The following is a 21,109-nucleotide window of genomic DNA, read 5'->3' as shown; positions in this document are numbered from 1 at the left end:
GCACATAAAACAGCTTACAGGTTTTGCTCAGTCAAACAGCTATTACATTGTATAAACCGACAATAGAGAGTGGCAAAACAGAGAGAGATTTCAATAAAGATAAACTGAAAAATTGCAAAACACATGTTCAAGTATCTGTTTGCATCTGTCAAGTCAGTAGGGTGTCCTAGTGGTTAGAGGGAAGGAATTCCAAAAACATTAGGCTATATAATAGAGCTGGAACGATTAGTTGAGCAACAAAAAAATCTATCAGTAACTATTTTGATTAGTTTAGTCATTTTTCATGTGAGTATTTGCTACTTTTGTCTGTCTTATATGATAATAAACTGAATATCTTTGGGTTTTGGGCTGTTGGTCAGACAAAACAAGTAATTTAAATTTAAAATTGAAAGTTTTGGGAAATGGTCTTTTTTTTGCCATTTTCTGACAAATTGTAGACACAATAATTCATCATTTAATTGAGAAAATATTGTCATCATTAGTAATGAAAATAAGTAAATTTTAACTACTATGAAACAAATGCCTCAGTCGTTTTCTTGAAGCACTCTGTCCAAATTAGTGAGGATCTAATGTGGTTGTTGGCCTGGTTTTATCTCAGAGTGCTGCCAATTTATATCCGCTGCTACAGTACTTCTTATTTAGTAATACACTACAATGAAACACAGACCAAATGCAGTAAAGCCTTAATTTATTTAATTTTCTCTGCTTCTTTCTTAAGGCTAACAATAGGTCAAAGACATGAGGGATTGCTTGTTATATGTATAGTAGGTATTTGAAATAAAAGGCAATCTGTGGTTCCTTTATTGACGTCCATGTCTGCTTATATTATCTGCAGATGAAAAACCTATTTCGACCATATGAATAATAATATTCTACATATTTGACCCTATCATATGACATTCATTTCATTTAATGGTCTCAGCTGGATCTCTGTATTGATTTCACAGGCACAGCAGGTCTCCTGAGATTCTCTATGGATTTTCCAGCTGCCCTCCCAAATGATCCATTGTGATTTCTACCCAAAGGGCCCTGCCAGTGGAAGGCACGGAAAACGGTCATCATTTCACCATCTCCTTATGTACCTGGCTCCCGTTTTGTAAGCCACGTTACCTCATGGCTGTATTGTGATTCCAGACATTGTTTTATTGATCCCAGAGGACGTGTATCGGCCTGTCTCTGGCAGCTCTCAAACTGTGGGCATATGTTTTAGAGATAGGGTTTCTTGCTGGAAACCTTTAACAGGTTTGAAATTAGAATGAAATAACAATGAATTGTTAGTTGGAACAAGAGGGGGACAAGATGTTATTGCATTAACAGGCGCTCTTACAAGTGTGAGTGTGGCAGATGCCACTGATTGCTCCTCACACTAGATCCACTTTCAGACAAGTGATTATGTAAATTCAGGTAAGCTTTCTCTGCCCAAATGGTGCATTTATCAGCGGCTTTGCTGAATATGAAATGACTACAATGAAGTGTCAATTGATAGGGCTTCATAAACACAATCATAAGGGTATAATCTTTGCTGAGTCTGGGTTATTGATTTTGGAGCTGTGAGATGAGGTAGACTGATTGTGAGAGTAGTACGAGGTCAGAGAAAAAATAAAAGTGCTAAGTCCTGCCTTTCATCAATCAAAATTATGCTTCTGTTTAAAATAAAATAAACCCTCTCGGTAAAACCACAGAATGTGCTGCACCTGCCACCCCCTGCTACCATGGCTTAATCTCTGTTGGTCACTTTAGGTAGCGACATGTCCCCTAATTTCATATTGATTTGTCTCCCTCCATTAAATCTATTAAGTGAATGTCACAATCTAACCACCAGGTATGGAGACACCGACCGACCACCGCCCAGTGTTGCAAGAACACGCACAGAGCACGTAGTCAGAGCTAGACTGCGCTGAAGCTTTGACAGTCACTAGAAGCACATTCACAGCAGTTTGTAAACATTTCTGTGTTGTGCCTGTATTAGCTAAGCTAGCAGCTCAAAGTAGCTAACTCTCCAGTGTGTGTCTGTGTCTGTGGGGGAGTGTCAGTACGTAGCTGTAGCCTCAGTCTGAAACAATGCACCAAAATTCAAAAATATTAAGTAGCAAAAAATAGCATAACCTCCTGTGAATGATGCATCTCAATTACTTCACCTTACATATTTATATTTAAAATGTAATCGTCATGTTCTAAAAATACAGTTTTAGTTATGAATTGAGTTACAATATTTTTTAATTCAAAATAAGTATTGTATTAAAGAGGAAAAAGGAGTCTGACCTTTTTCAAACCCACCACTTATCAGTAAAAAAAAAAAAAAACTGTGTAGATCCTCTCTCAATACACTGTTCAGGTCAGGGTGTAATGTTAAGTGTCAAAGTGTTACGTATAGTACAAGCAGCGTATGACACACATGGATAAAATCCCATTAAGAACACACCACTCTCTGTGGTGAAGAAGATAATTGTAGTGTCTTAAGCAGTTCCCAATAGATCTCACCCCCAAAGTTGAAATGAAAATTACACCCTTACTGTTGACAATTAGCCACCGTGGCCTCGCAGTCCTTGGTAATTGGACTACACACGATTAAGCACTAAGAAGTGTGTTTACCCCACTGTTGTGATGACCCTTGACTTTGAGATTCCTCACCCCTTAACCCTCCATCCTGCATTTACTGTCTTTAAGAAGTAAAGTGCATTTCTTTATTGGACTTACAGCAGCCTCATCAGAATGAACCACGGTCCGAAATCTCAAAGCAATGGTTGTTTTCTTCTATGCACCCACTCATGTTAAATGTATTCACTTGTTTCACTGAGGTATATCAAGTTCTAGGTCTTCCATTATATGCTTTAAAAGGTTCTGCATTTGACTGAATGTGATTTCTAAATTAATCTATGAAAACAGAGGATGAGCTCCAGCTCTCTAAAACCAGACAAGTCACAGCCAAAGGCCAAATCAGTTAATTGCCTCATGTTAATTCCCAATTCTCTAAGCTAATGCAATTACTTGTGAATAGAAACCAACTATCACACTTCAGGACACAAAAAGTCATTCTCTCCCCTTCCGTCCCTCCCTCTGCTTTTTAAATGTCATACCCTGTTTAATCTATTGAATCTATTCATAAAGCATCTTAAATGGGAGATAAAAAATGTACCTTTCAGCTTTAGTTATCATGCCTGAGATCGTTCTAACACCTTTGTTTCTCCCCAAAAATGAAAATTTTATTTCACAGGATAAAGAGTAGTGCACGTTCAGGTCATAAAATACGAAAGGAAGATGGGGACCTTAAAAAAGTAATTTCGTTGATGATGATGAAGTACCGAAAAGCATATAAAAGACAACATAAGGCTTACGGTAAACTCGTATGTACATAAGCTTAAGAAGATAATCCGAATAGAGAAGCTTGACCTATCTCTGTCATGGCTGCCGGACCTGCCTGTGTCAACAACACAAGACAACAGTCATCAGTCATAGAAGAGCAGACCTTGCCTGCCCAGTACAATAATCAGATAAAACACGTCTGCTCACTGGCAGCACCTCAGCTGGGGAGTTCTCTCTGTCCGAGTGGGACCGATAGACGTGTTAGGCTCTGACGGTGGGGGGACTGGGCTTTTTTGTCTGATGTGTCTGCATGTTGGCTGAGCTGAGATACAGCTCGCCAGCCAGAGCCAGAGGGGGAAAAGAGGAAAGAAAACATATGTGTTAGTGGCTCTTTGTAGCGAGGGAAGATGATGCACACCGTGCTGAGCACATAACTACCGGCAAAAACAGAAAACGGCCAGTGTTGGTGCAGACTAAGAAGCTCGTTTCCACTGAGGAGTGAGGGGGAGGGGGTCCTGCTGTTGATATGGGCCATGGTGGACAGACGGTGTGGGCTAGAGAGAAAGAATGGAAGAGGGGGAGACAGAGATGGACAAAAAACAAAAGGCAGATGTCACGTGGGTCCAGAGTCGCTGATAGATGTGATGTGCGGCGCAGCGCGCAGGCAGTGGTTCAGGTAGAAAAGGCTTTCCTTTGTGATGCAGATGACAACGCAATCAGCCCCGCTTTGTCTCGGCCGATGGGCTCTGCTCCCGGGGACATTGAGAGGCAGACACTAATCCGGTGGGTTTGTGTTCTACGGGCGCGCTCATAAAGGCAGTGTCACAGTACCTGGGGTGTGTGTGGATGGGGGTCTCTGAAACGAGGTCTGACCTCTCTCAGGGTACACGCTCCCTCCTCCTCCTGCTCCTTCTGCCTCTCTTTCTCCTCGCATCCTCGCTCAGTAGCTGGCTTTGCTGGGTTGAATATTATAAGCGCCATAATGTTAATGTGTATGACTCAACACTCACATGAAGGATGTGACAGGAACATGCGTCACATCGATCAGTTCATCCCTGCGCTTTTTCGGGCAAACTCAGTTATCGTTTTCAGACTTATGGACAGCAATTTTACTGCTTGGATAAAAAGAGGAAATATACAGTGACAAAGATATAAAACACACTAATTCCACATAATGGGTGAGACTTCTGTCAAATTAAGGGGACTGCACAAAGAATTCAGACTGCAAATCAGGCCTTGATGTTGCGGGGCCATTTTGATTGTGAGTGCTTACACGTTTCCTGTTATGAGTAACGTCTGGAAATACATTTCACTGTCCCCTAATGATTTCTATTCCCGGCGGCTTAGGATGAATCAAGCTCTTGCTGATAAATATGACTTACCAAGAGACTGCACATTGCCAATTAACATGTGCTAATTAAGATAGCAGGATATAAGAACATCCTTGATCTAGATTCCTGTGTGAAATATCCGAGAGGTTACATGGAGGTAACGCAAGTTTGAAAGTGTATATTTATCCAAACTACTCTCTTCTAGTCAGCAAGAAAAGACCATACGCAAATTTAATTCCAGAGAGTTGAAGCAAACCCAAACTAAACTTAACTCCCTGAATTAATCTGTAACATCTGTCTGCAAATGTCATTAGGTAATAAACATAATAGATGCTTTCTGTAATAATGTGAAAAAGACACGAACAACCTGATATATGAGTTAAGTCCAATCTTATCTTTGTCCAGTTTTAAACTGTTAGGATAAGGAGTGCTATATTATGCACTATAACACTGTTATAATAGATTTAGTCATACTCGTTCACTTTGTGACCATGCTATGTTTTCCCAGCTACACACTGAAACAATTACAGCCCTCCAATCTAACGGCACACCTATCATTAAAGCACTGCAAGAAAAACAAATCTCAAGACCTCTAATTCATCTGATCTTCACTAAATAATACATTTACACATAATGCATCTTCTCACTATTCATAGCACTCAGTACCTCCAGTGTTATATAGAAACTTAGTTAAGTAGAAATTATATACGTAGCATTATTTGAAACGGATAGTATGTATGGGTTGTGTGTGACAAGGTTTCCTACAAAGGTTGTATGCATACGCTACATTTTTATCACTGACTCTGCAAAGAAAACAACAAACACATGTTCAAAGTGTGGACTAGTATGAAGAGAAACCTTTATTTGTTGTAGCTTACTGCCACATGGATGGAAAACATAAGCGCACAAAAACGTTTTGACAATCAAGGAAAGTATTCAAAGTCAACTTGTGTATTTCTCTGAGACTGGCAATTAACTTAAAAAGTAAAATGGCATCTATTACACACTTTAAGAAGGATACATCAAACACTAAGAGTTGTGCAACTATCATTAACCCACGCATGCTTTTGTTTGATATGACCAACCCTAATATTAAGTGAAAGTGGGTGGATACAGTTTTTTTATCTTTGTGTGTTTAAGATTTGATGAGATTATAGATTTAGTCTGACTTCCTCCACCGAGTGAAACATGTATGCGCTTGTGACAGGCTTCCTCACTGTTAATGCCTCACCATAATAATTTCTGGGCTTGTGCAAATATAGATTACAGCTCTAAAGTCTCTTAATTCTTTAACAGTTTCACGGACATGAACAATATAAGCAACATGGCTAATGTACATTTCACATGGCGATTATACTAGTGCCCCTTTTTAATACTTACTTCAACATAATTTTTAAAATCTTGTTATTTCAGCTTTAAAAGGTGTTGTTTTGGAACACATAAATTAAGCACAAATGTGTTTGAGTCTTAATACAGTGTGATTTATCTTTGTTTCAGGGTGTTTGCATTTATTTATTGAATATTTCCAATTGTTATTAAAAAAAATGACCATTCCAAATTAACATATTATAACACCAGTAATTCTGCAGCACACCACACTTCTGCAGAATAATGAGCACCACTCACTCACTGTTCATTAATATCAATGGGCTACTAATGAGTTTCACTCGCAAAGTGTGTGGGCAGGATAATGCCCTACAGGATGGCTACCGTTATACCTGCGAGGTAGGGCAGGAAAGAGCGAGTTGATGGTGAGTACGAGTGGAGCAGAGGAAAAAGGTTAGCAGTAAGTTGTCAAACTGGCAGTGAATGTACAGTGCAGGTTACAGTGTGTCATTTAATAAATGCTGCAGCTTCTCAAGACCGAGGAAAGTCCTCTGTTGTTTCCCCAACTGGTGGAAAGGTAAAGGTTGTTGTTAGCAAACGTCTCTCCTGTGCTTCTGACTACTATGTTTTTTAGTTAAATGAATAAGTAGTAAGGTTGATTATTTGACCTAGCTGCATGTCAGTATTACCTATGTGTCCAGTGTTAAGAACTAAACGCAATTGGTTGGTTGGTTTAAGTTGTCTTGAGTTGTGACGTTTTACTACAGGTAAAAGTCAAAAGCATTAAATGAAGAAACAAAAGGCAAATAATCCTATCTAAGATTCTGAGATCATTTTAACAGGGTTTTCCCACCATTGTATTATAAGACACACCTCCTAAGCCGAATGAATGTAAAATCAATGTGGGGAGCATCAAAACTAAACAAAATGACTTTTCGCAGATCTAATGGTTGTAATAATTCGACAGTGGACTTTTTGAGTTTTGTCTTTAAGCTTTTGGGGTGTTTTTTTTTCTTTGCCCTAAAAAATTTAAAAACCTCCGCAAACTTCGACAAACGTAGGGAAACGCTGAAATTCTAAGCTTTTCCGAACATGCATGAAGTGACTCAAACCGTCGCTGAAAATAATTCTAGGAGAAACACTAAAACACACTCAAAAAGCATGTCATATTTACTTTTAAATGAACCTCCTGCTTTCAGTCGCTGTTTCAGTCATGCACTGGCAGTGTTAAGTTGCATACTGAAAGATTCGAAACACCTGTTGACTCTGAAAATATTTTCATTTTCTGATAGCATCAAGTAGGAGCCATATCTCACTGGCTTGTCTCTGCAAACTGAACGGGCCTGATTGCAGACCAAACACCTGTTCTTTTTTTAAGAAGCAATAAATACCAGTGTGCAAAAGTCACTCTGAATGCAGTAGATCTACAGTATATGAAAATGAGGGCATGTGAAAACTAAGAGAATACGTACCAGAAGCAAAGTATCTTTGCCCATATAATAATATTAAGTGTTAAGCCACAAGGAACAGTCTGCAGAGGTTGTGCAGCGTGATGAAGATGAATATTGCTTTGGCTTCCTAAGCTATCATTTAATACTGTCTGTATTTTTAAATGTATGATAGTACTTCCCAGTGTGGTAGTTAAATACAAAACTTTGGTAAAATGATCCATAGACGCTTCCACTCTTAACTTGGCAGCGCACTCACGGAAGTTAACTTAAGCAAACTTGACTCAACAGTTATAGGCAGGAGAGAATGAGGAGTTGGCTCAAGATGGTGAACCGCAGCAGTCAGAGTCAAACAGCTGAAAGCATGGAAAGAGCGTCAAACAGTCCATCATGTCATGAACTGAATCCTTGGTTAAATTGGTTTAACAAGCTGGAGCCAGGAGCAACATACACAACTATTCTGCTTGCAGAGCCGGCTGGGGCAGAAACCTACAACGCTGAAATCATACGTGTGAATGTTTTAACAAATGTTTTAACAAATCCAACTTAATGGAACCATCGCTCTTTACTTTTTTCCTGCTTAACTTTTAGATAATAAACTTTGTATAACAGCATTCTTTAACTCCTATTTGACCGTGATGATCTAGGTCTGATACGTACAGTGTCCATAACAAAGCATAGCAGCTCAGTACTAGTATCCTTATGCAATGCAAGATTTTCTTAAGCAAAGCAGTGACACTTCTGCATTAATCTCACCCTAAAGGTAGCTATAGATGTCTCTGAAATGTGACACCCCCCTTCAAGTGAAACAACTGGTACCAGCACTAATTGAAATTTTGCATGCAAAGTGACAATGCCCGGGCCCTCGGCAGCATGGATTAAGGCTTGAATAGAGACAGATTCTTTGTGAAAGCCTACTGTGGCGGTTGGCGTGCAGGCCAGCTCCCTGCATCTGCTCATTGGGTGGACTGAGAAAACACCGGATTGTATACGGTCGCTCATTTTACCTTTATCTAATCCCATTTCGGAGCCCGCCTCCGTCTGTCTTTTGTTACTCTTCCACAAAACATAATGCTTCCATGTTACACTCACACGTCTATTCCTTACAAAACAATTCCGGTCAAAAACAGCTACTGAATTTACATATGAAAGCATCTTTACCAAACTTGGCAGGATTTTCAAAACATTAACAACCATACTGTGCCTTGAACTGTCAAGACTGCCTTATATCGTGTGAGAAAAATGGCACTGAAAGGGTTACGCAACATACAGATATATCTAATTTACTAAATTAAATCAAAACAAAAAAACTTCAAAATGTAAAACATCAACTTGGCCGGTGTTTGCCAGCTTTCGACTGACTGGGCTCCAGTGCTCAACAGAGCGCTGAAGGAATGCAGCGCATATTGAAATTCAATCAAATCTGCTAGACATTTTTTAAAGACTCCATGCTGTGATCTCATTCTACCCCACTTCACCATCCTCTACTGTGGTTTCTGTCCCATTATGTTTCCTTCAAAGACAAAAAAGAAAATGTTGTATCAAAGTGATCTATTATCCTGCCGACCCCAACAACAACCTGCATACAAGTCCTGTAGGAGGTTTGTTATTGCATCACAGCCACACCAGTCCTCCCGGAAAACGTTTGCTGTGTGTTTGCACAGTGCAAACTGTAATACCACAACAGAAGGGGGGCGAAAACGGAAAAGCCAAATGATCCGTCTAGTAAATTTCATCTCCTCTGAACAATACAGGCTACTACAATTTTATGGCCGGGGATGAATCTGAGAATTTCCACTCAACAGAATTAGATGAGCGCCGTTGTTGTGGCTGTCAACTAAGCACTGATGACAATGAATGGGTAAACTAATGAAGGGATAAATCCACAGTGTTTTTTCATAGACATGTTTGACATAGCTAAGCTAATTTCCTTGGCAGTACTACCTCCATTAATTTTCGGAAAGAGCCTGTCTGTTCCTGTTAGCTAAACCAATAAGAGGCGACATCAATGGCAGCTTACATTAACAGTAATCAGCAATATAGAGTTGTTTTCCACAGGGTAAATTAAATGCCTTTGAAAAATGGTCAAATGGCATTTATAGTTGTCCAACATGGCGACGTTACTAAACACAGACACAGGGTTGTAGCCCGAGTTCTTTACACGCTATGCAGTGTTGAAACTATTCGTAAAATGGATACTTGGGACACAGCTTGGATTTTCTTAAGTTTGGCCCCACTTTTAATCCTCTAATCCTCTCCAGTATGCTCTCTGCCTGATTCATTGATTATATGTATAACAAGTAGGTATACTCAGAAATGTGTAATCACTACGACACTCAATTCACCTTTCCCACAGTAAATACAGCGATCGACGGATAACAATATGATGCAATGGTACATTTCGAAAGTAACGTTCGTCAGTAAAGTAAAAATCAAACTATGCGAAGACGTCACTCTCTATTAAACGAAAATAACAATGGAGGCAATGTAGTGTCCCGGCACTAAACGTGTCAAAACGATCCACTAGAGGGTTTCTTTGCTGTTGCATGCTGGGATGTTTTTTTTTTCAGAATACAGCTGCAGTGACCTCTTTTTCAACCCTTTATTTCTCATACGTAAGCCATCCCTGCAATTTCATTGGATAGTCGACTAGGGTGATTCACAGGGTAAAATGGAGGGGGGGGCTGTATTGGGTTGGCGACAGTAGTGGCTGGTTTCCGAATCAAAAAGTAAAAACCCCAACAGGCCCGAAAGGTACTGCAACATGCAAACTGTGTATCTAGTGTAACACTGAATATCATATCTTAAAGACGCAAGAAGTGTACTTCAGTACTCTGAAACAACTATCTGAGGAACCGTGCCGATTGGTATTTGAGGCACTCTCAGCTTACACATACGCTTCACAGTAGATTTTACATGTAGACAAGCAAGTAACCATGGCCATGATTACATTTAAGGGAGAAAGAGAAAACAACGGGAAGTGGAAACACTGTAGTGTGAATCTGCTGTTATTTTTGGCATTTTTCACATCCTGTGGTTTCTTGCTCTTGGACAGAACAGCACGGATAAAATCAAAAAATAAATAACCATTAAAATAGCAATCAAGCGTGATGATATCAGTAATTAAAAGATAACAAATCATATTGAGTATTATGTACATATATATATATATATATATATATATGGGATGATGATATACAGTTACATATTATGAGATTTGTAATGTGTGTTTTTCCCCTGAATGTATTATAACTAAATCTAGTATTCAGTGTTGATTAATATTCAGTAAAAAAAATAAATAATAAGATGCAGGACCTGACAGTATAATTTCCGCAGTTTGAATATTAACACATCTGATTGGTTTCATTATGCTTGAGAAATGTTCTGAGATACAGGCGTAAATTGGGCAATATATTTTTTATACATTCAAATAAAAATGAAAACAATGTATGGATTGTATGAGACATTGTTGCCTGTGTTTGTATGATGTATTTTAGTGCTGAGGCTAAATATAATTTCCCAAAATAATAAGGTTGTCCTTGAATGATGGGATCAAACCTTAAATAAAAAAATTCAAAGCTGTGACACGAATTTTAACGCTGTCAATGTGAGCTATAATGTAAGCCTTCAAGGTTGTTTTTTTAGGTCTTGGATGTGTGACTACATTGAAACCATAAACCGGAGCAGTCAGCACAAGTCTACATAAATACGCATGACGTTTGTCGAAGTCTGTGCCAGTCCTACATTGGACCTGACAGGTCCTTCAACCTTTGCTACACACATTGGTGATGGTATACATGTACAAAAAGATCTTACCCTAAACAAGCAGCTAAATATTTTTTTTTTCCCACTGTCTTTCTTTTTTGTTGTTTTATCCTGCGGTTGCATTTGGTTGAGTTTTTACATACTTCCTTAGCTCCACCTGTAATTATGAGGTTTAGTTAAACTGACCAGAGGAAGAATACATGTTTGTTTTCTGACAACATCCTAAAAAAATTTAAAAATAGCCTGAATAGATGTATGACTGGGCTGACACTTTCCTTTCTTCAGTGTGCAGAATGTCCCCTGTCCTCTCACAGGGCAAAAAATGAGTCCAGTGACATGAAATCACCTGCAAATTATAATTTAAAGCTCAAACTGAATCCACCTAAATTAAAAAGAACCATGAAAAAAAAAAAAAAGGACACATATGACAATTATACAGTGCCCAAAGGTACCAGAGGTCTTAATACTGTAACAATAAGCACAATAAGACTACTATATTAGTAACTCAGCAAAGACATACTACTGTAAACACTATTAGAGATTATTATTATTCACCATTCAACCTGTCTCATTGTGTGTTGAGCCACGCTGCCTGCCTGCTGCCTATTACTCTTTAGCCAAGCTTTGCGTACAAATGACTGGGGGAGCATACAGATAGACCTTTTGTAAGTTACACTACACAATTTCCAGCATGCATATTTGCGCATTTAGTCTCAGACCTGCTGGGGGAGAGAAAAGGCTTTAAAGAGACGTCCTCTTGTTTTATTTTTTTTTGTCACCAACTGAGACGAAACCGGTGACACACCTCCACGGACACACAGGATGACGACCTACCTGACTGGGATTTAACGTTTTCTAACCTGCTTATACATGAAAAGCATGACCATTTTTATTCCGTAATTAACGCTATTAGCGCACGCCAGCATCCGGATACCTGCGGAGATGCGGGAGCGTGTTTTTGTGTCCCACCATCATCCATCCCTCTGCCTGCTGCTTTGAGCTGCGCTAACACTGAAGCACTATAAAAAATAATAAAGCGCCATGTTACAACACATTAATTGATATTAAAGGTGGGGGGTGGGGGGGTTGAGGTGTAATTAATTTCCCCGTGAGCCTTGCTATGATTACAATGAGCAAACACTCACGCGCTTTGTCTCAAAACTCAAAGCCGGCAAGATGATGCGGCTTTAACCGCTAATGAAAGCAGTAGCTTACCTTCAACAGCTATTACGGCCGGTATGGTCCATAATATCCATAGAATATCCATCATTGGTCACTTATAACGCCCAGACATTCAAATAAAATACGTCCCGAAAGCCATTGACAGCAAAGGCAGAGAGGGGACAGGCGGTCCTTCACCTCCAATAGAGCGATCCCAGATAGCTGGGAAAGCGAACTCAAATCTGAACCAAGTTTGGGCGAAACCAAAAAAACGACAGACAGAGGGGAGCACCGAGCAACGCAGAAACGCAGCTACGCATTTCAGGGCCACGTTAATCCAGCCAGCCTCACACAGAATATATACAATATATCTGTGTGTATATTTAATGCTAGGTGGTTTAAAATGTTTGAATTATTGATGCAGCCGCACGTCTAGAGGATAACTTCATCCCCTTCAAGAGCCACTTCGATGTACCCCGCTGTCAATCACCGAGGAGGACAGTCCACACGGCCTTACCTAGTGATAATTAAGTGTTTTGGGACCATGTGGGGCATTTATAAAAGATGGAGCAACTTATTCTCACTGCCACACGGCTCCAAATGGAAATACTGGTTATTCTTTTGTCAGACAAAGCTCAAACGTGTCTGCTCTCTATGAGGCTCTCTGTGAGGCTGTTATGGGACTTTTGGCGCTGTCACAGGTGTCGAACACGAAAGGACAATTAAAGTAAGTTAAACATTTTTCTTTTCCATTTAAACTTCCAGGATTTACACTTAAATGTGTTATTACTTTACCTTTTTCCTACTAAACCTCCCGCCAGGTCTTGGGGAATCTTTTTTTTTTTTTTTCTTCTGGGAAAATTTATGCATAACTGTAAAAAATGTCAAGTGTATTCATATTTTTATTACAATTATATACTCTAATAAAATGTTATTATTGTTAGTCTTAATCTGTTCATTTTTTTCAACCAATTGTAGGTGTGGAGTTTTAAATTATTGATTTATTGATCTATATCGATATCATTTATTTATATTTATACATTCTACTGTTGGTGATATGAATTAATAATTAATTTATTTAGTTGTTTAGCATGTAAAAATACTCATTTGATCACTCTCTAGCAAGAGTATATATGTGTAATTGTTTACACTGCTGTTGTTTGAAGATTGAAACTATTTTAAAAATGACCTTGTAAGCTATATATAAAATTTGAATTAAATATTTTATTGATTTTATAGCGTTTATACATAAAATAGTACTTTTTCCCATCACAAGGATGGAGTGATGTTTTAGAGCTTGACCATTGGGTCCTGCTAATAAAGACAAACAGTAGGACAAACTATGGGAACTGGTCTTGGTTATGGTACCTGCTGTGAAATATTACAGTCTAATAAAATAGTGCAGTCTGATAAAATACTGCAGTCTGATATCAAAGTGAAGTCTAAATAAATAATAAAATAATATGAGGAGTTACAATTCATTCTGATTATAATAGTCAGCATAATAGCTGGGTTTGCGTTACTCACTACAAAACATTCATTAAGTGATTCAAAATAATTGTTAGGTCAACTTATGGCTTGGCAAGAAACAAAAAATTATACAATAAAGAAGTTACTTTACTGTTACTTAAGTGGCTCACGGTTTATATCTGAAAGAGATGACCATTGATGATATGAAAATCAATTGAAATCAATAATAAGTATTAATGTTTATATTTGATACGTTTTATATTTGATCAGCCAAGCAGGAGCTGCTTTAGAAATATGTACTCAGTTATTCAATTTATTCATCTTCTCAGACTCAGCAAACCATCAGTCATGCATCACAAGGAAGGCATCATGTGACTGAACAGGCCAAGTTGTCAATTAGGTAGACCTGAACAGCAGTTATTTTCCAATAACAGAGCCAAAGAACCAAAGCTGAAGTGAAATGCAACTTCCTCCAGAATGCAAAACTTTCCTTCCTGTGCATGAATCATCATAAAATCATAATCAGCTGATGTGATGTTGGCTCAAAGTACTTTGAGACATGTCACAATTAATCTTTGAAAATGATTCAAATCGAGCTGTGTTTGCACTAAGTTGATTTAAGTTGGCACAATGGAGGCTGGCAGCAACATTAATGGCAATAATTTTCCAACAATCAATAAAAATGCTATACGTAAAATAAATATGCATATTCATAATCATAACACATTCAACGTTTATGGGTTTTCTGCTGTTTTAATAGGATTACTCTTTTCCAAGTAGGTCCAAGTTGTCAGTGACGGTTGGCATAAAACGACATCTGAATTTACGGTGCATCTTGCAAGCCATATAGCCATATTTTTTGAAATTTCTTAAGAGTAGTGTGAAACCAATTTCCTGCTCCAGAAGCTGGTAGTAAAATTCCACTTCCTTTATACACAGAGTTATGATGGGCAAAGAATAAAACACAGACTGGTTTTTATATGACAGGCATGGAGACAGATGCCGTAGGGATACTCTGAAGCAGCTGCAGAAATTACAGATATGCCAACAAAAAAATCACTGCTTTGTTTAAGATACAAAGATACCCAGAGAGAAAGCTTGATAAAAAAAAATGTCAATGTATACAAAACTGTCAACTTGCTTTTTGTGCAAAGAAAGTGACGGACATCAGGGGGGGATGAAAAAAAAAGTACCCATTAGGATTTACAATACACAAAACAGCGACTAGACATGCACAGAGAGATACGCCTCGTGGCTATAAAGTATGGAGTCACTAAAGCTGGGACGAGAAACAAGAATTTAGAATACATTATTTGTCATCAAACATGCCTTTCTTATTACGTGCTTGCACCGCTGCAGCTAAGCAGCAGGACTCTCATGGGTTAAATGAGCCAGGCTGATTTATTTGCCTCCACTGAGTTTGACTGTATTGATTCCAGGTCACTTGACTGGCTGACTTCAGATCATGTTCAGGTGACTACAACACAGATGGAACAAAACGGCACAGAGAAAGGAGCTTTTCCCTGACAATAATGAGTTCCATACCAGCTCACTATTGACTTGAGCCAGAAAAGAAGTGAAAGATGTCGAAGAAATGATATTAATACTCCTCTAATATTGCCCACAGAGAGCTTTCTGCCACGCTATGTTATAATGGCTGCATAGTAATAAAATATATGTAATGCAAAGCAGAGATGTCTGAACGTGGCATAAATCCTCTCATGTTCCTCTGTGACTCTTTAATCCAACAAACGCAAAACATACAGCGCTGTACAGCACCTATAACATCCCCTAACACTGCACAGTTTTACAGTAATACTGGCCTCAGCAGCCTACAGTAAACACCAAACATATCTCATAATACGTGCAACAAATTACCTGTTAAATTGCCTCCTAATAATGCACTCAAGGTGCACCAAGGAGAAATTGATTTTAGCTCCGACATGCTTAAGAGATTGGAGCATACAGTTTGCCTGTGTAATCACTGAATACATGATGTGAGGGCATTATTTTGACCAGCGGCATGCTGTAAAGCTGCATAGCATTAATGCAGAGCTAGTAATGTTTCTTTGAAATATTTAGCATGTTAGCATCTTTAAAAATGCCGCATCGTCATTTTTATTTATTTATTTTTTGTGTTTTTATGCTTTTAACCAAAAAATTAATAAGAATAATGATTAGATGACATACGTTGATACTATATGTCTTACAAAATGATAATTTTGCAAAAAGAAAACGTTTTCTATATATTTTGCAATTCAGTAACATTACCATGATTAATTTATTTCTGTTTAAGCATTTATATTCTCATTTACATTATAAATGTAACCATGAATTTATCACGAAATAGATGCATTTTTTGATATAATCAGATACATAAACACATTAGGATTTTCACTATAACTGAGTGTAATTACATTTTATAAGATAATAATAATAATAATAATAATAATAATATAACAATAATAATAATAACATTAATTTTAATAATAACAATTTCATGCAATTTGAAGTAGCCAGCAAAATTCATAGCAACTTTTCTTCAACTGTGATAATATCGTATTGCATTTAAGTTATAAATATATAATTAACATGGCTTGAAGCTTCTTTTATAAATGTGTCAAACCTGCAGAAGAAGGAACATTTATTTTATTTTGACAATGTGTAAATTAATCTGATTTATCAGAAATATTTTTCAAAGTCAACACTAAATCCATATAGCTGAATTCAAACTATATATTGATACTGAATACATCAATATGATTATGTATATACATATTAAGCTGTTCAGACCAATACACACAATATTCAGGGATTGTAGTTATGATGCTTATTAGAACATTTTCAGTGCAGTAGTTTAAAAGAGGAATTGAAATTTAACATATTTTGTTAGAGATTATTATATAACAAAATCAATTACTGTATCACCAGCAGAACAGAAAAAGAAATAATTTAAATGTTTTGATCTGTATGAGAAGAGAAGTAGTGGATTTCCTCTACAAAGCCGTGTAATGTGTGGTTGCATCAACACTGCCACCCAGAGTTAAAAAGATGAACATTCATACTTTTCTTATTATTGAACATGCTGGAAATTTACTACAAAACTTTCTTTTCTATTCTGAGTGATATTATTACTATTAATATTCAAGGCCACTAGTTTCCATTAACACTCATTTGCAAATAGAAAACTATTATTTAGTGTAGTCAGATTTAGAAATTAGATGAAATAGTTATTGAACACTTTTGAACCAAGGATAAGGGTTTATTTTTCTTGTTACATATTTCAAATATTTTCAATTAAATAATCAAACTCTGAATGAACTCTGGAATAAAAAGACTATTTTAGTCATTCTTATTTTGAGTTGAGTGTCAAGGAGTTTTTTGCTCATTCAGGCAGCTGATGTGGCTTTGGGGTAAATTATAACTTTACATAAAGTAAACAAAAAGTACCTTTAATGGGTGCAGAGAAAGAGAGAGAAAGTTCACCACACAGCAGTGTTTACTGGTGTAGAATTGTTTTTTAAACTCATATTTGAAATGGCATTAATGATTTAGAGGTGTTGTCATATGAGATCTTCACCTAAATGGATTTCAACTTTAAAATAAAACAAAAAATTCTGACCCCATCCCACCGCTGAGCCCCATTATCTTAAGTTAAACACAGACTATTATCTGTCAGCGAGGATGAAATGAAGTAGATGAGGGTGAGAATGAGTTCCCGCAGTTCATAAGCTATTCTTATTTAGCTTGAACTTAAGCCCATTCAAAACGGCCACTCTGGGCTGGAATCGATTTCACCTTGAGCCTTAAAGGGCTTACGGTGCAGTATTGCACCCAGTCGGCATCAGCAGCTGGATAAAGAGCGAGGGAAATAAAATGGCCTGCTCTCCATAAAAGTTGGTGTGCGATCCCTGACCCTGTGCTCAGAAAGAACTACGGACGCCTCTAATCTAAAGAGACCTTTTGCACGTGGATTAACCTCAGATGAGACCACGTTCTCACAAGCAGGCAGAGACAGAGTCGGATGGATTGAACTCTAAAGAGCAGAGGAACCAAACCTGACTTGTATAATCCAGGTTTTTAAGTGTTTTTTTTATTTTTATTTTAATTTCTCAGTAGACAAGGCAAACCTTTATCTACTTTTCCTTTTGCGAAATTAAACGGCACTGCCACAGAGGAACCACAAAGACATTCTCAGTTGTTGTGAAATTGAAAATATTTATTGAATGAAGCCGGGGAAAAAAAGATCACTGCTTATCTTTCATGAATAGTCTACTGCACCCCACTGCACTCCAACCACCCACCACCTTCCCAGCGTATTGGTTTACCCTTGCCAAAAATTTAATTCAATCCCACTAAGTTGCTCCAGCTTTAATTAAATAGACCAAAAGCCTTGGCAGGATTTAATTTACTTTCTTGTTAAGTGAACTTTACAGACACTGTAGAACTTTCACTAGTATACTGCTGGGACCTGAAAGGGGATGCTAGCACCAGTCCTTAACTTTCACTTCTTTTTAATTAAATCACTTAATTTTTTAAGCTCTAACTTGTGTTTTGCACGACAAATGAGGTGAGGGGAAGACTGAAATCAGTGTCTTCTTTGGTTTATGGCGGGCCACCCGCTTTCACGATAGTTAAAAAGAAATGTGTTTGAATGGTGCTCGCCTGTCGAAGGGCAGACAACACTTTTTATCATCATAATAAATCTAAGCACTATTGCCATAAAACAGAGGCCCAGTAAAAAGTCATTCAGCTGACAGTCATGACGAAATGAATGCCTTGATAAAATGGCAGTCATCAATCATGGCTTTGGTTTTGGATGCTAACATCCAGTCTAAGCTCTCTACTAATTGATATGAAACGTTAACATAAATCAGCCGCTGTGTGTTGATGCTGCGTACTGTTGTCGCTGTGGTTTGCTTTTCAGAACCACAGATAAATTTTCCCGAAGCGCATACTGAGCAGCAGTCTACATGTGTTCAAGTCATTCTCCTGTGATGGTGGATAGTTTGCTTGTTATAATAGAAACAGACTTGAGTACAGTTATGAAATGTTAAAAAATGTTGAATGATTTTAATTTGAAATGAAATGTTCATGTATGGGTTCACTTATGTCTTCCGTGCTAGGAACTTGCATTGTATTTTGGGACTGTTCAGGAATAGCTAAGTCCTGGTTGTAGATAAGTATAGAGTTAAAACATCCTCAGCAGTTTTTATCTCTAGAAGAAGCTTTGGAATAATGCAGATCTAACCTGGTAGATAAACTGCTTTCTTTAAGGGAGAAAATGTGAGCTATTTAATTGGACCCAGGGCAAATACTGCTGTAGTGGCATATTTGTAGAGTTTCTTTGAATGAAAAGAGGTAATGCTTTATGAATGTATGGAAGCTTTATATAAATCCTCCTGTCATTTCCGTACAATGCATATATTATGAGTCTACTCGCTTGTACACAATAGTTTAGGAGTTTATAATTATTATTATCGTGGCATAGACAAGACACCATAAATTCATGTATCTCCAAACAATACTGCAAAAAAAGTAGAAAAGTACAATAAAGAAAAACATCTTTCACAGTCAAATCTTCATGGTGGTGTTGTCAGTGATGTTCAAAAGAAAAACCATCATCTTATTTTATTTTATTTATTATTCTCACTTTTTGATGTAATGCTCAGACCTGTCATGTATGAGCTTGTGCTAAACACGAGTATTTAAAATGTTTTGCTGTTTAAAAAAGAGTGATCTCCTTTTAAAGTAGATTATAAATAAAAGCTCTCATGTCTCATTTCAGAAAATGACTGCTTTGGGCCGTATAAAGAGCCAAATTTGTCCCTATAAAATAAATTCAAATTAAATATAGGGAATATTGGGTTGGATTTTGATTATTGTAAATAAATTATGTGACAAGAATCACTCCATTATGTCTCAAATCTTTCTCCATTCAAGAAAAATCAGAATACAGTATGTGATACTCATCCTGATCTTTTTCCTCCTCTCTCTCCATCTAGACTAACCGCCATCACAGAGCAACAGATGGAGGTGCACAACAGGATATTACCACTAAGAGGATTCCTCTTTCTTTGCCTGTCACTCTGGACTTTTTTTGTGGGGACAGACTCTTTCATCGTGACCCAGCTCGACTGGCTTACTGGAACTGGTGTAGAGTTATTGGTTAAGCCCTCTGAAACCCGCCACTACTCATGTTGACCTGCTTGGCAAACAGAGATCCCTGATCGAGTCCGCTGTGAATGACGTAAAAATAAGTAACCAGGTGGGATTAGAAAGTCCTCGTATTGTCTTGAGTCTCTGAACTCTGATCTTCCACTCAGAACTCTGAGGTACGTGCCAGCTCTCTGTGTGTGAATGGCCCGGTGTCAAGTTTACTGACCCGTCTAGTACTACATTAATACCCTTACAAGAGGCAGTGTGTGCTTCCCATTGGCAGGTAAGTGTTAGGACTTTTGCAAGGACTAAATGGTGATACATTTGTGTTTTAAAACTAGATATTCAACAAAAATTTATTTACTGTCAAAGAATTCAGTGAAATAAGTGAAAACCTGATCAGAGCTCATTTATTCTGTGGACATTGTTAGCATGACAACATAATAGCATTTTTTTTCTACTTTCTGTGCCAATCGTTCTGGTGTCACAGGAATGTTGTAATGTTGCAATGCAAATTCAACCAATCCCTGTGGATTCTGCGTGACCTTGTAATTTCGTCCAGTCACCGCAACTTTTCAACAAATTTGACCAATCGTTGTAGAATCGTCCGCAAGACTTTGAATCATACATCACCAAACGCACGTCCTCGTTTCCAGTTGTGAAGATGCAGACCTTCCAGACATCTGATGAGCTAACCTTGGCAAAGGTTATTAGGACGCTCCAAACAGCGCAATTTTACTCTCACTGGAACAAGTTTTCGATGAATTATACAAACAAACAAAATATACTATTACTAAAACTATTACTATACTTTTCATTTCACACAATTAAATCTTCACTTTCTCCTGCAATTTAATTGCAAAAGGCCTAAGGATATCGCAGCATGCATCGCAATTTTCTAGAAAATCTGCGTTCCGAAAATCAGACATTTTAGGCCACAAAAATCCCCCCAAAAACCTGTGAAATCAATGAAAACTCATTGGGATGTGTGGGGTGTTTCCCAGTCATGGATAAGAACATCATCTCAAATCTTTTCATTTGTTTACAGACTCAATAACATAGCAATCAGTTCTGTAGAGATAATGCATTCATTCTGAATGTGTGGTAGCAAGTCCTTGAGTATATGTGTACTAGTACTAGTGAGAT

General features: G+C 37.8%; 1 protein-coding gene and 1 long non-coding RNA gene across 5 annotated transcripts in view; one reads left to right on the top strand and one right to left on the bottom strand.

Annotated features, from left to right (window-relative positions):
- The window catches only part of ephb2b (eph receptor B2b), a 117,863-nt gene extending 105,299 nt beyond the window's left edge, over positions 1-12,564 (bottom strand). For all 4 annotated transcript variants that reach the window (XM_051414624.1, XM_051414626.1, XM_051414625.1 and 1 more), the window contains exon 1: positions 12,389-12,564. In XM_051414624.1, coding sequence (XP_051270584.1) covers positions 12,389-12,443 — 55 coding nt within the window. In that variant the 5' untranslated portion in view covers positions 12,444-12,564. The remainder of the gene's footprint in view (positions 1-12,388) is intronic.
- A 335-nt stretch (positions 12,565-12,899) lies between these two features.
- LOC127371692 (uncharacterized) lies at positions 12,900-20,276 on the top strand. The gene is made up of 2 exons (XR_007886431.1): positions 12,900-13,061; positions 19,810-20,276. It is a non-coding gene; the product is annotated as an uncharacterized LOC127371692 (long non-coding RNA).
- The last annotated feature ends 833 nt before the right edge of the window (positions 20,277-21,109 follow it).

This window comes from Dicentrarchus labrax, unplaced genomic scaffold, assembly GCF_905237075.1.
Source record: "Dicentrarchus labrax unplaced genomic scaffold, dlabrax2021, whole genome shotgun sequence".
Lineage (NCBI taxonomy): Eukaryota > Metazoa > Chordata > Actinopteri > Moronidae > Dicentrarchus > Dicentrarchus labrax.
This window is presented reverse-complemented; position numbering and strand designations above follow the sequence as displayed.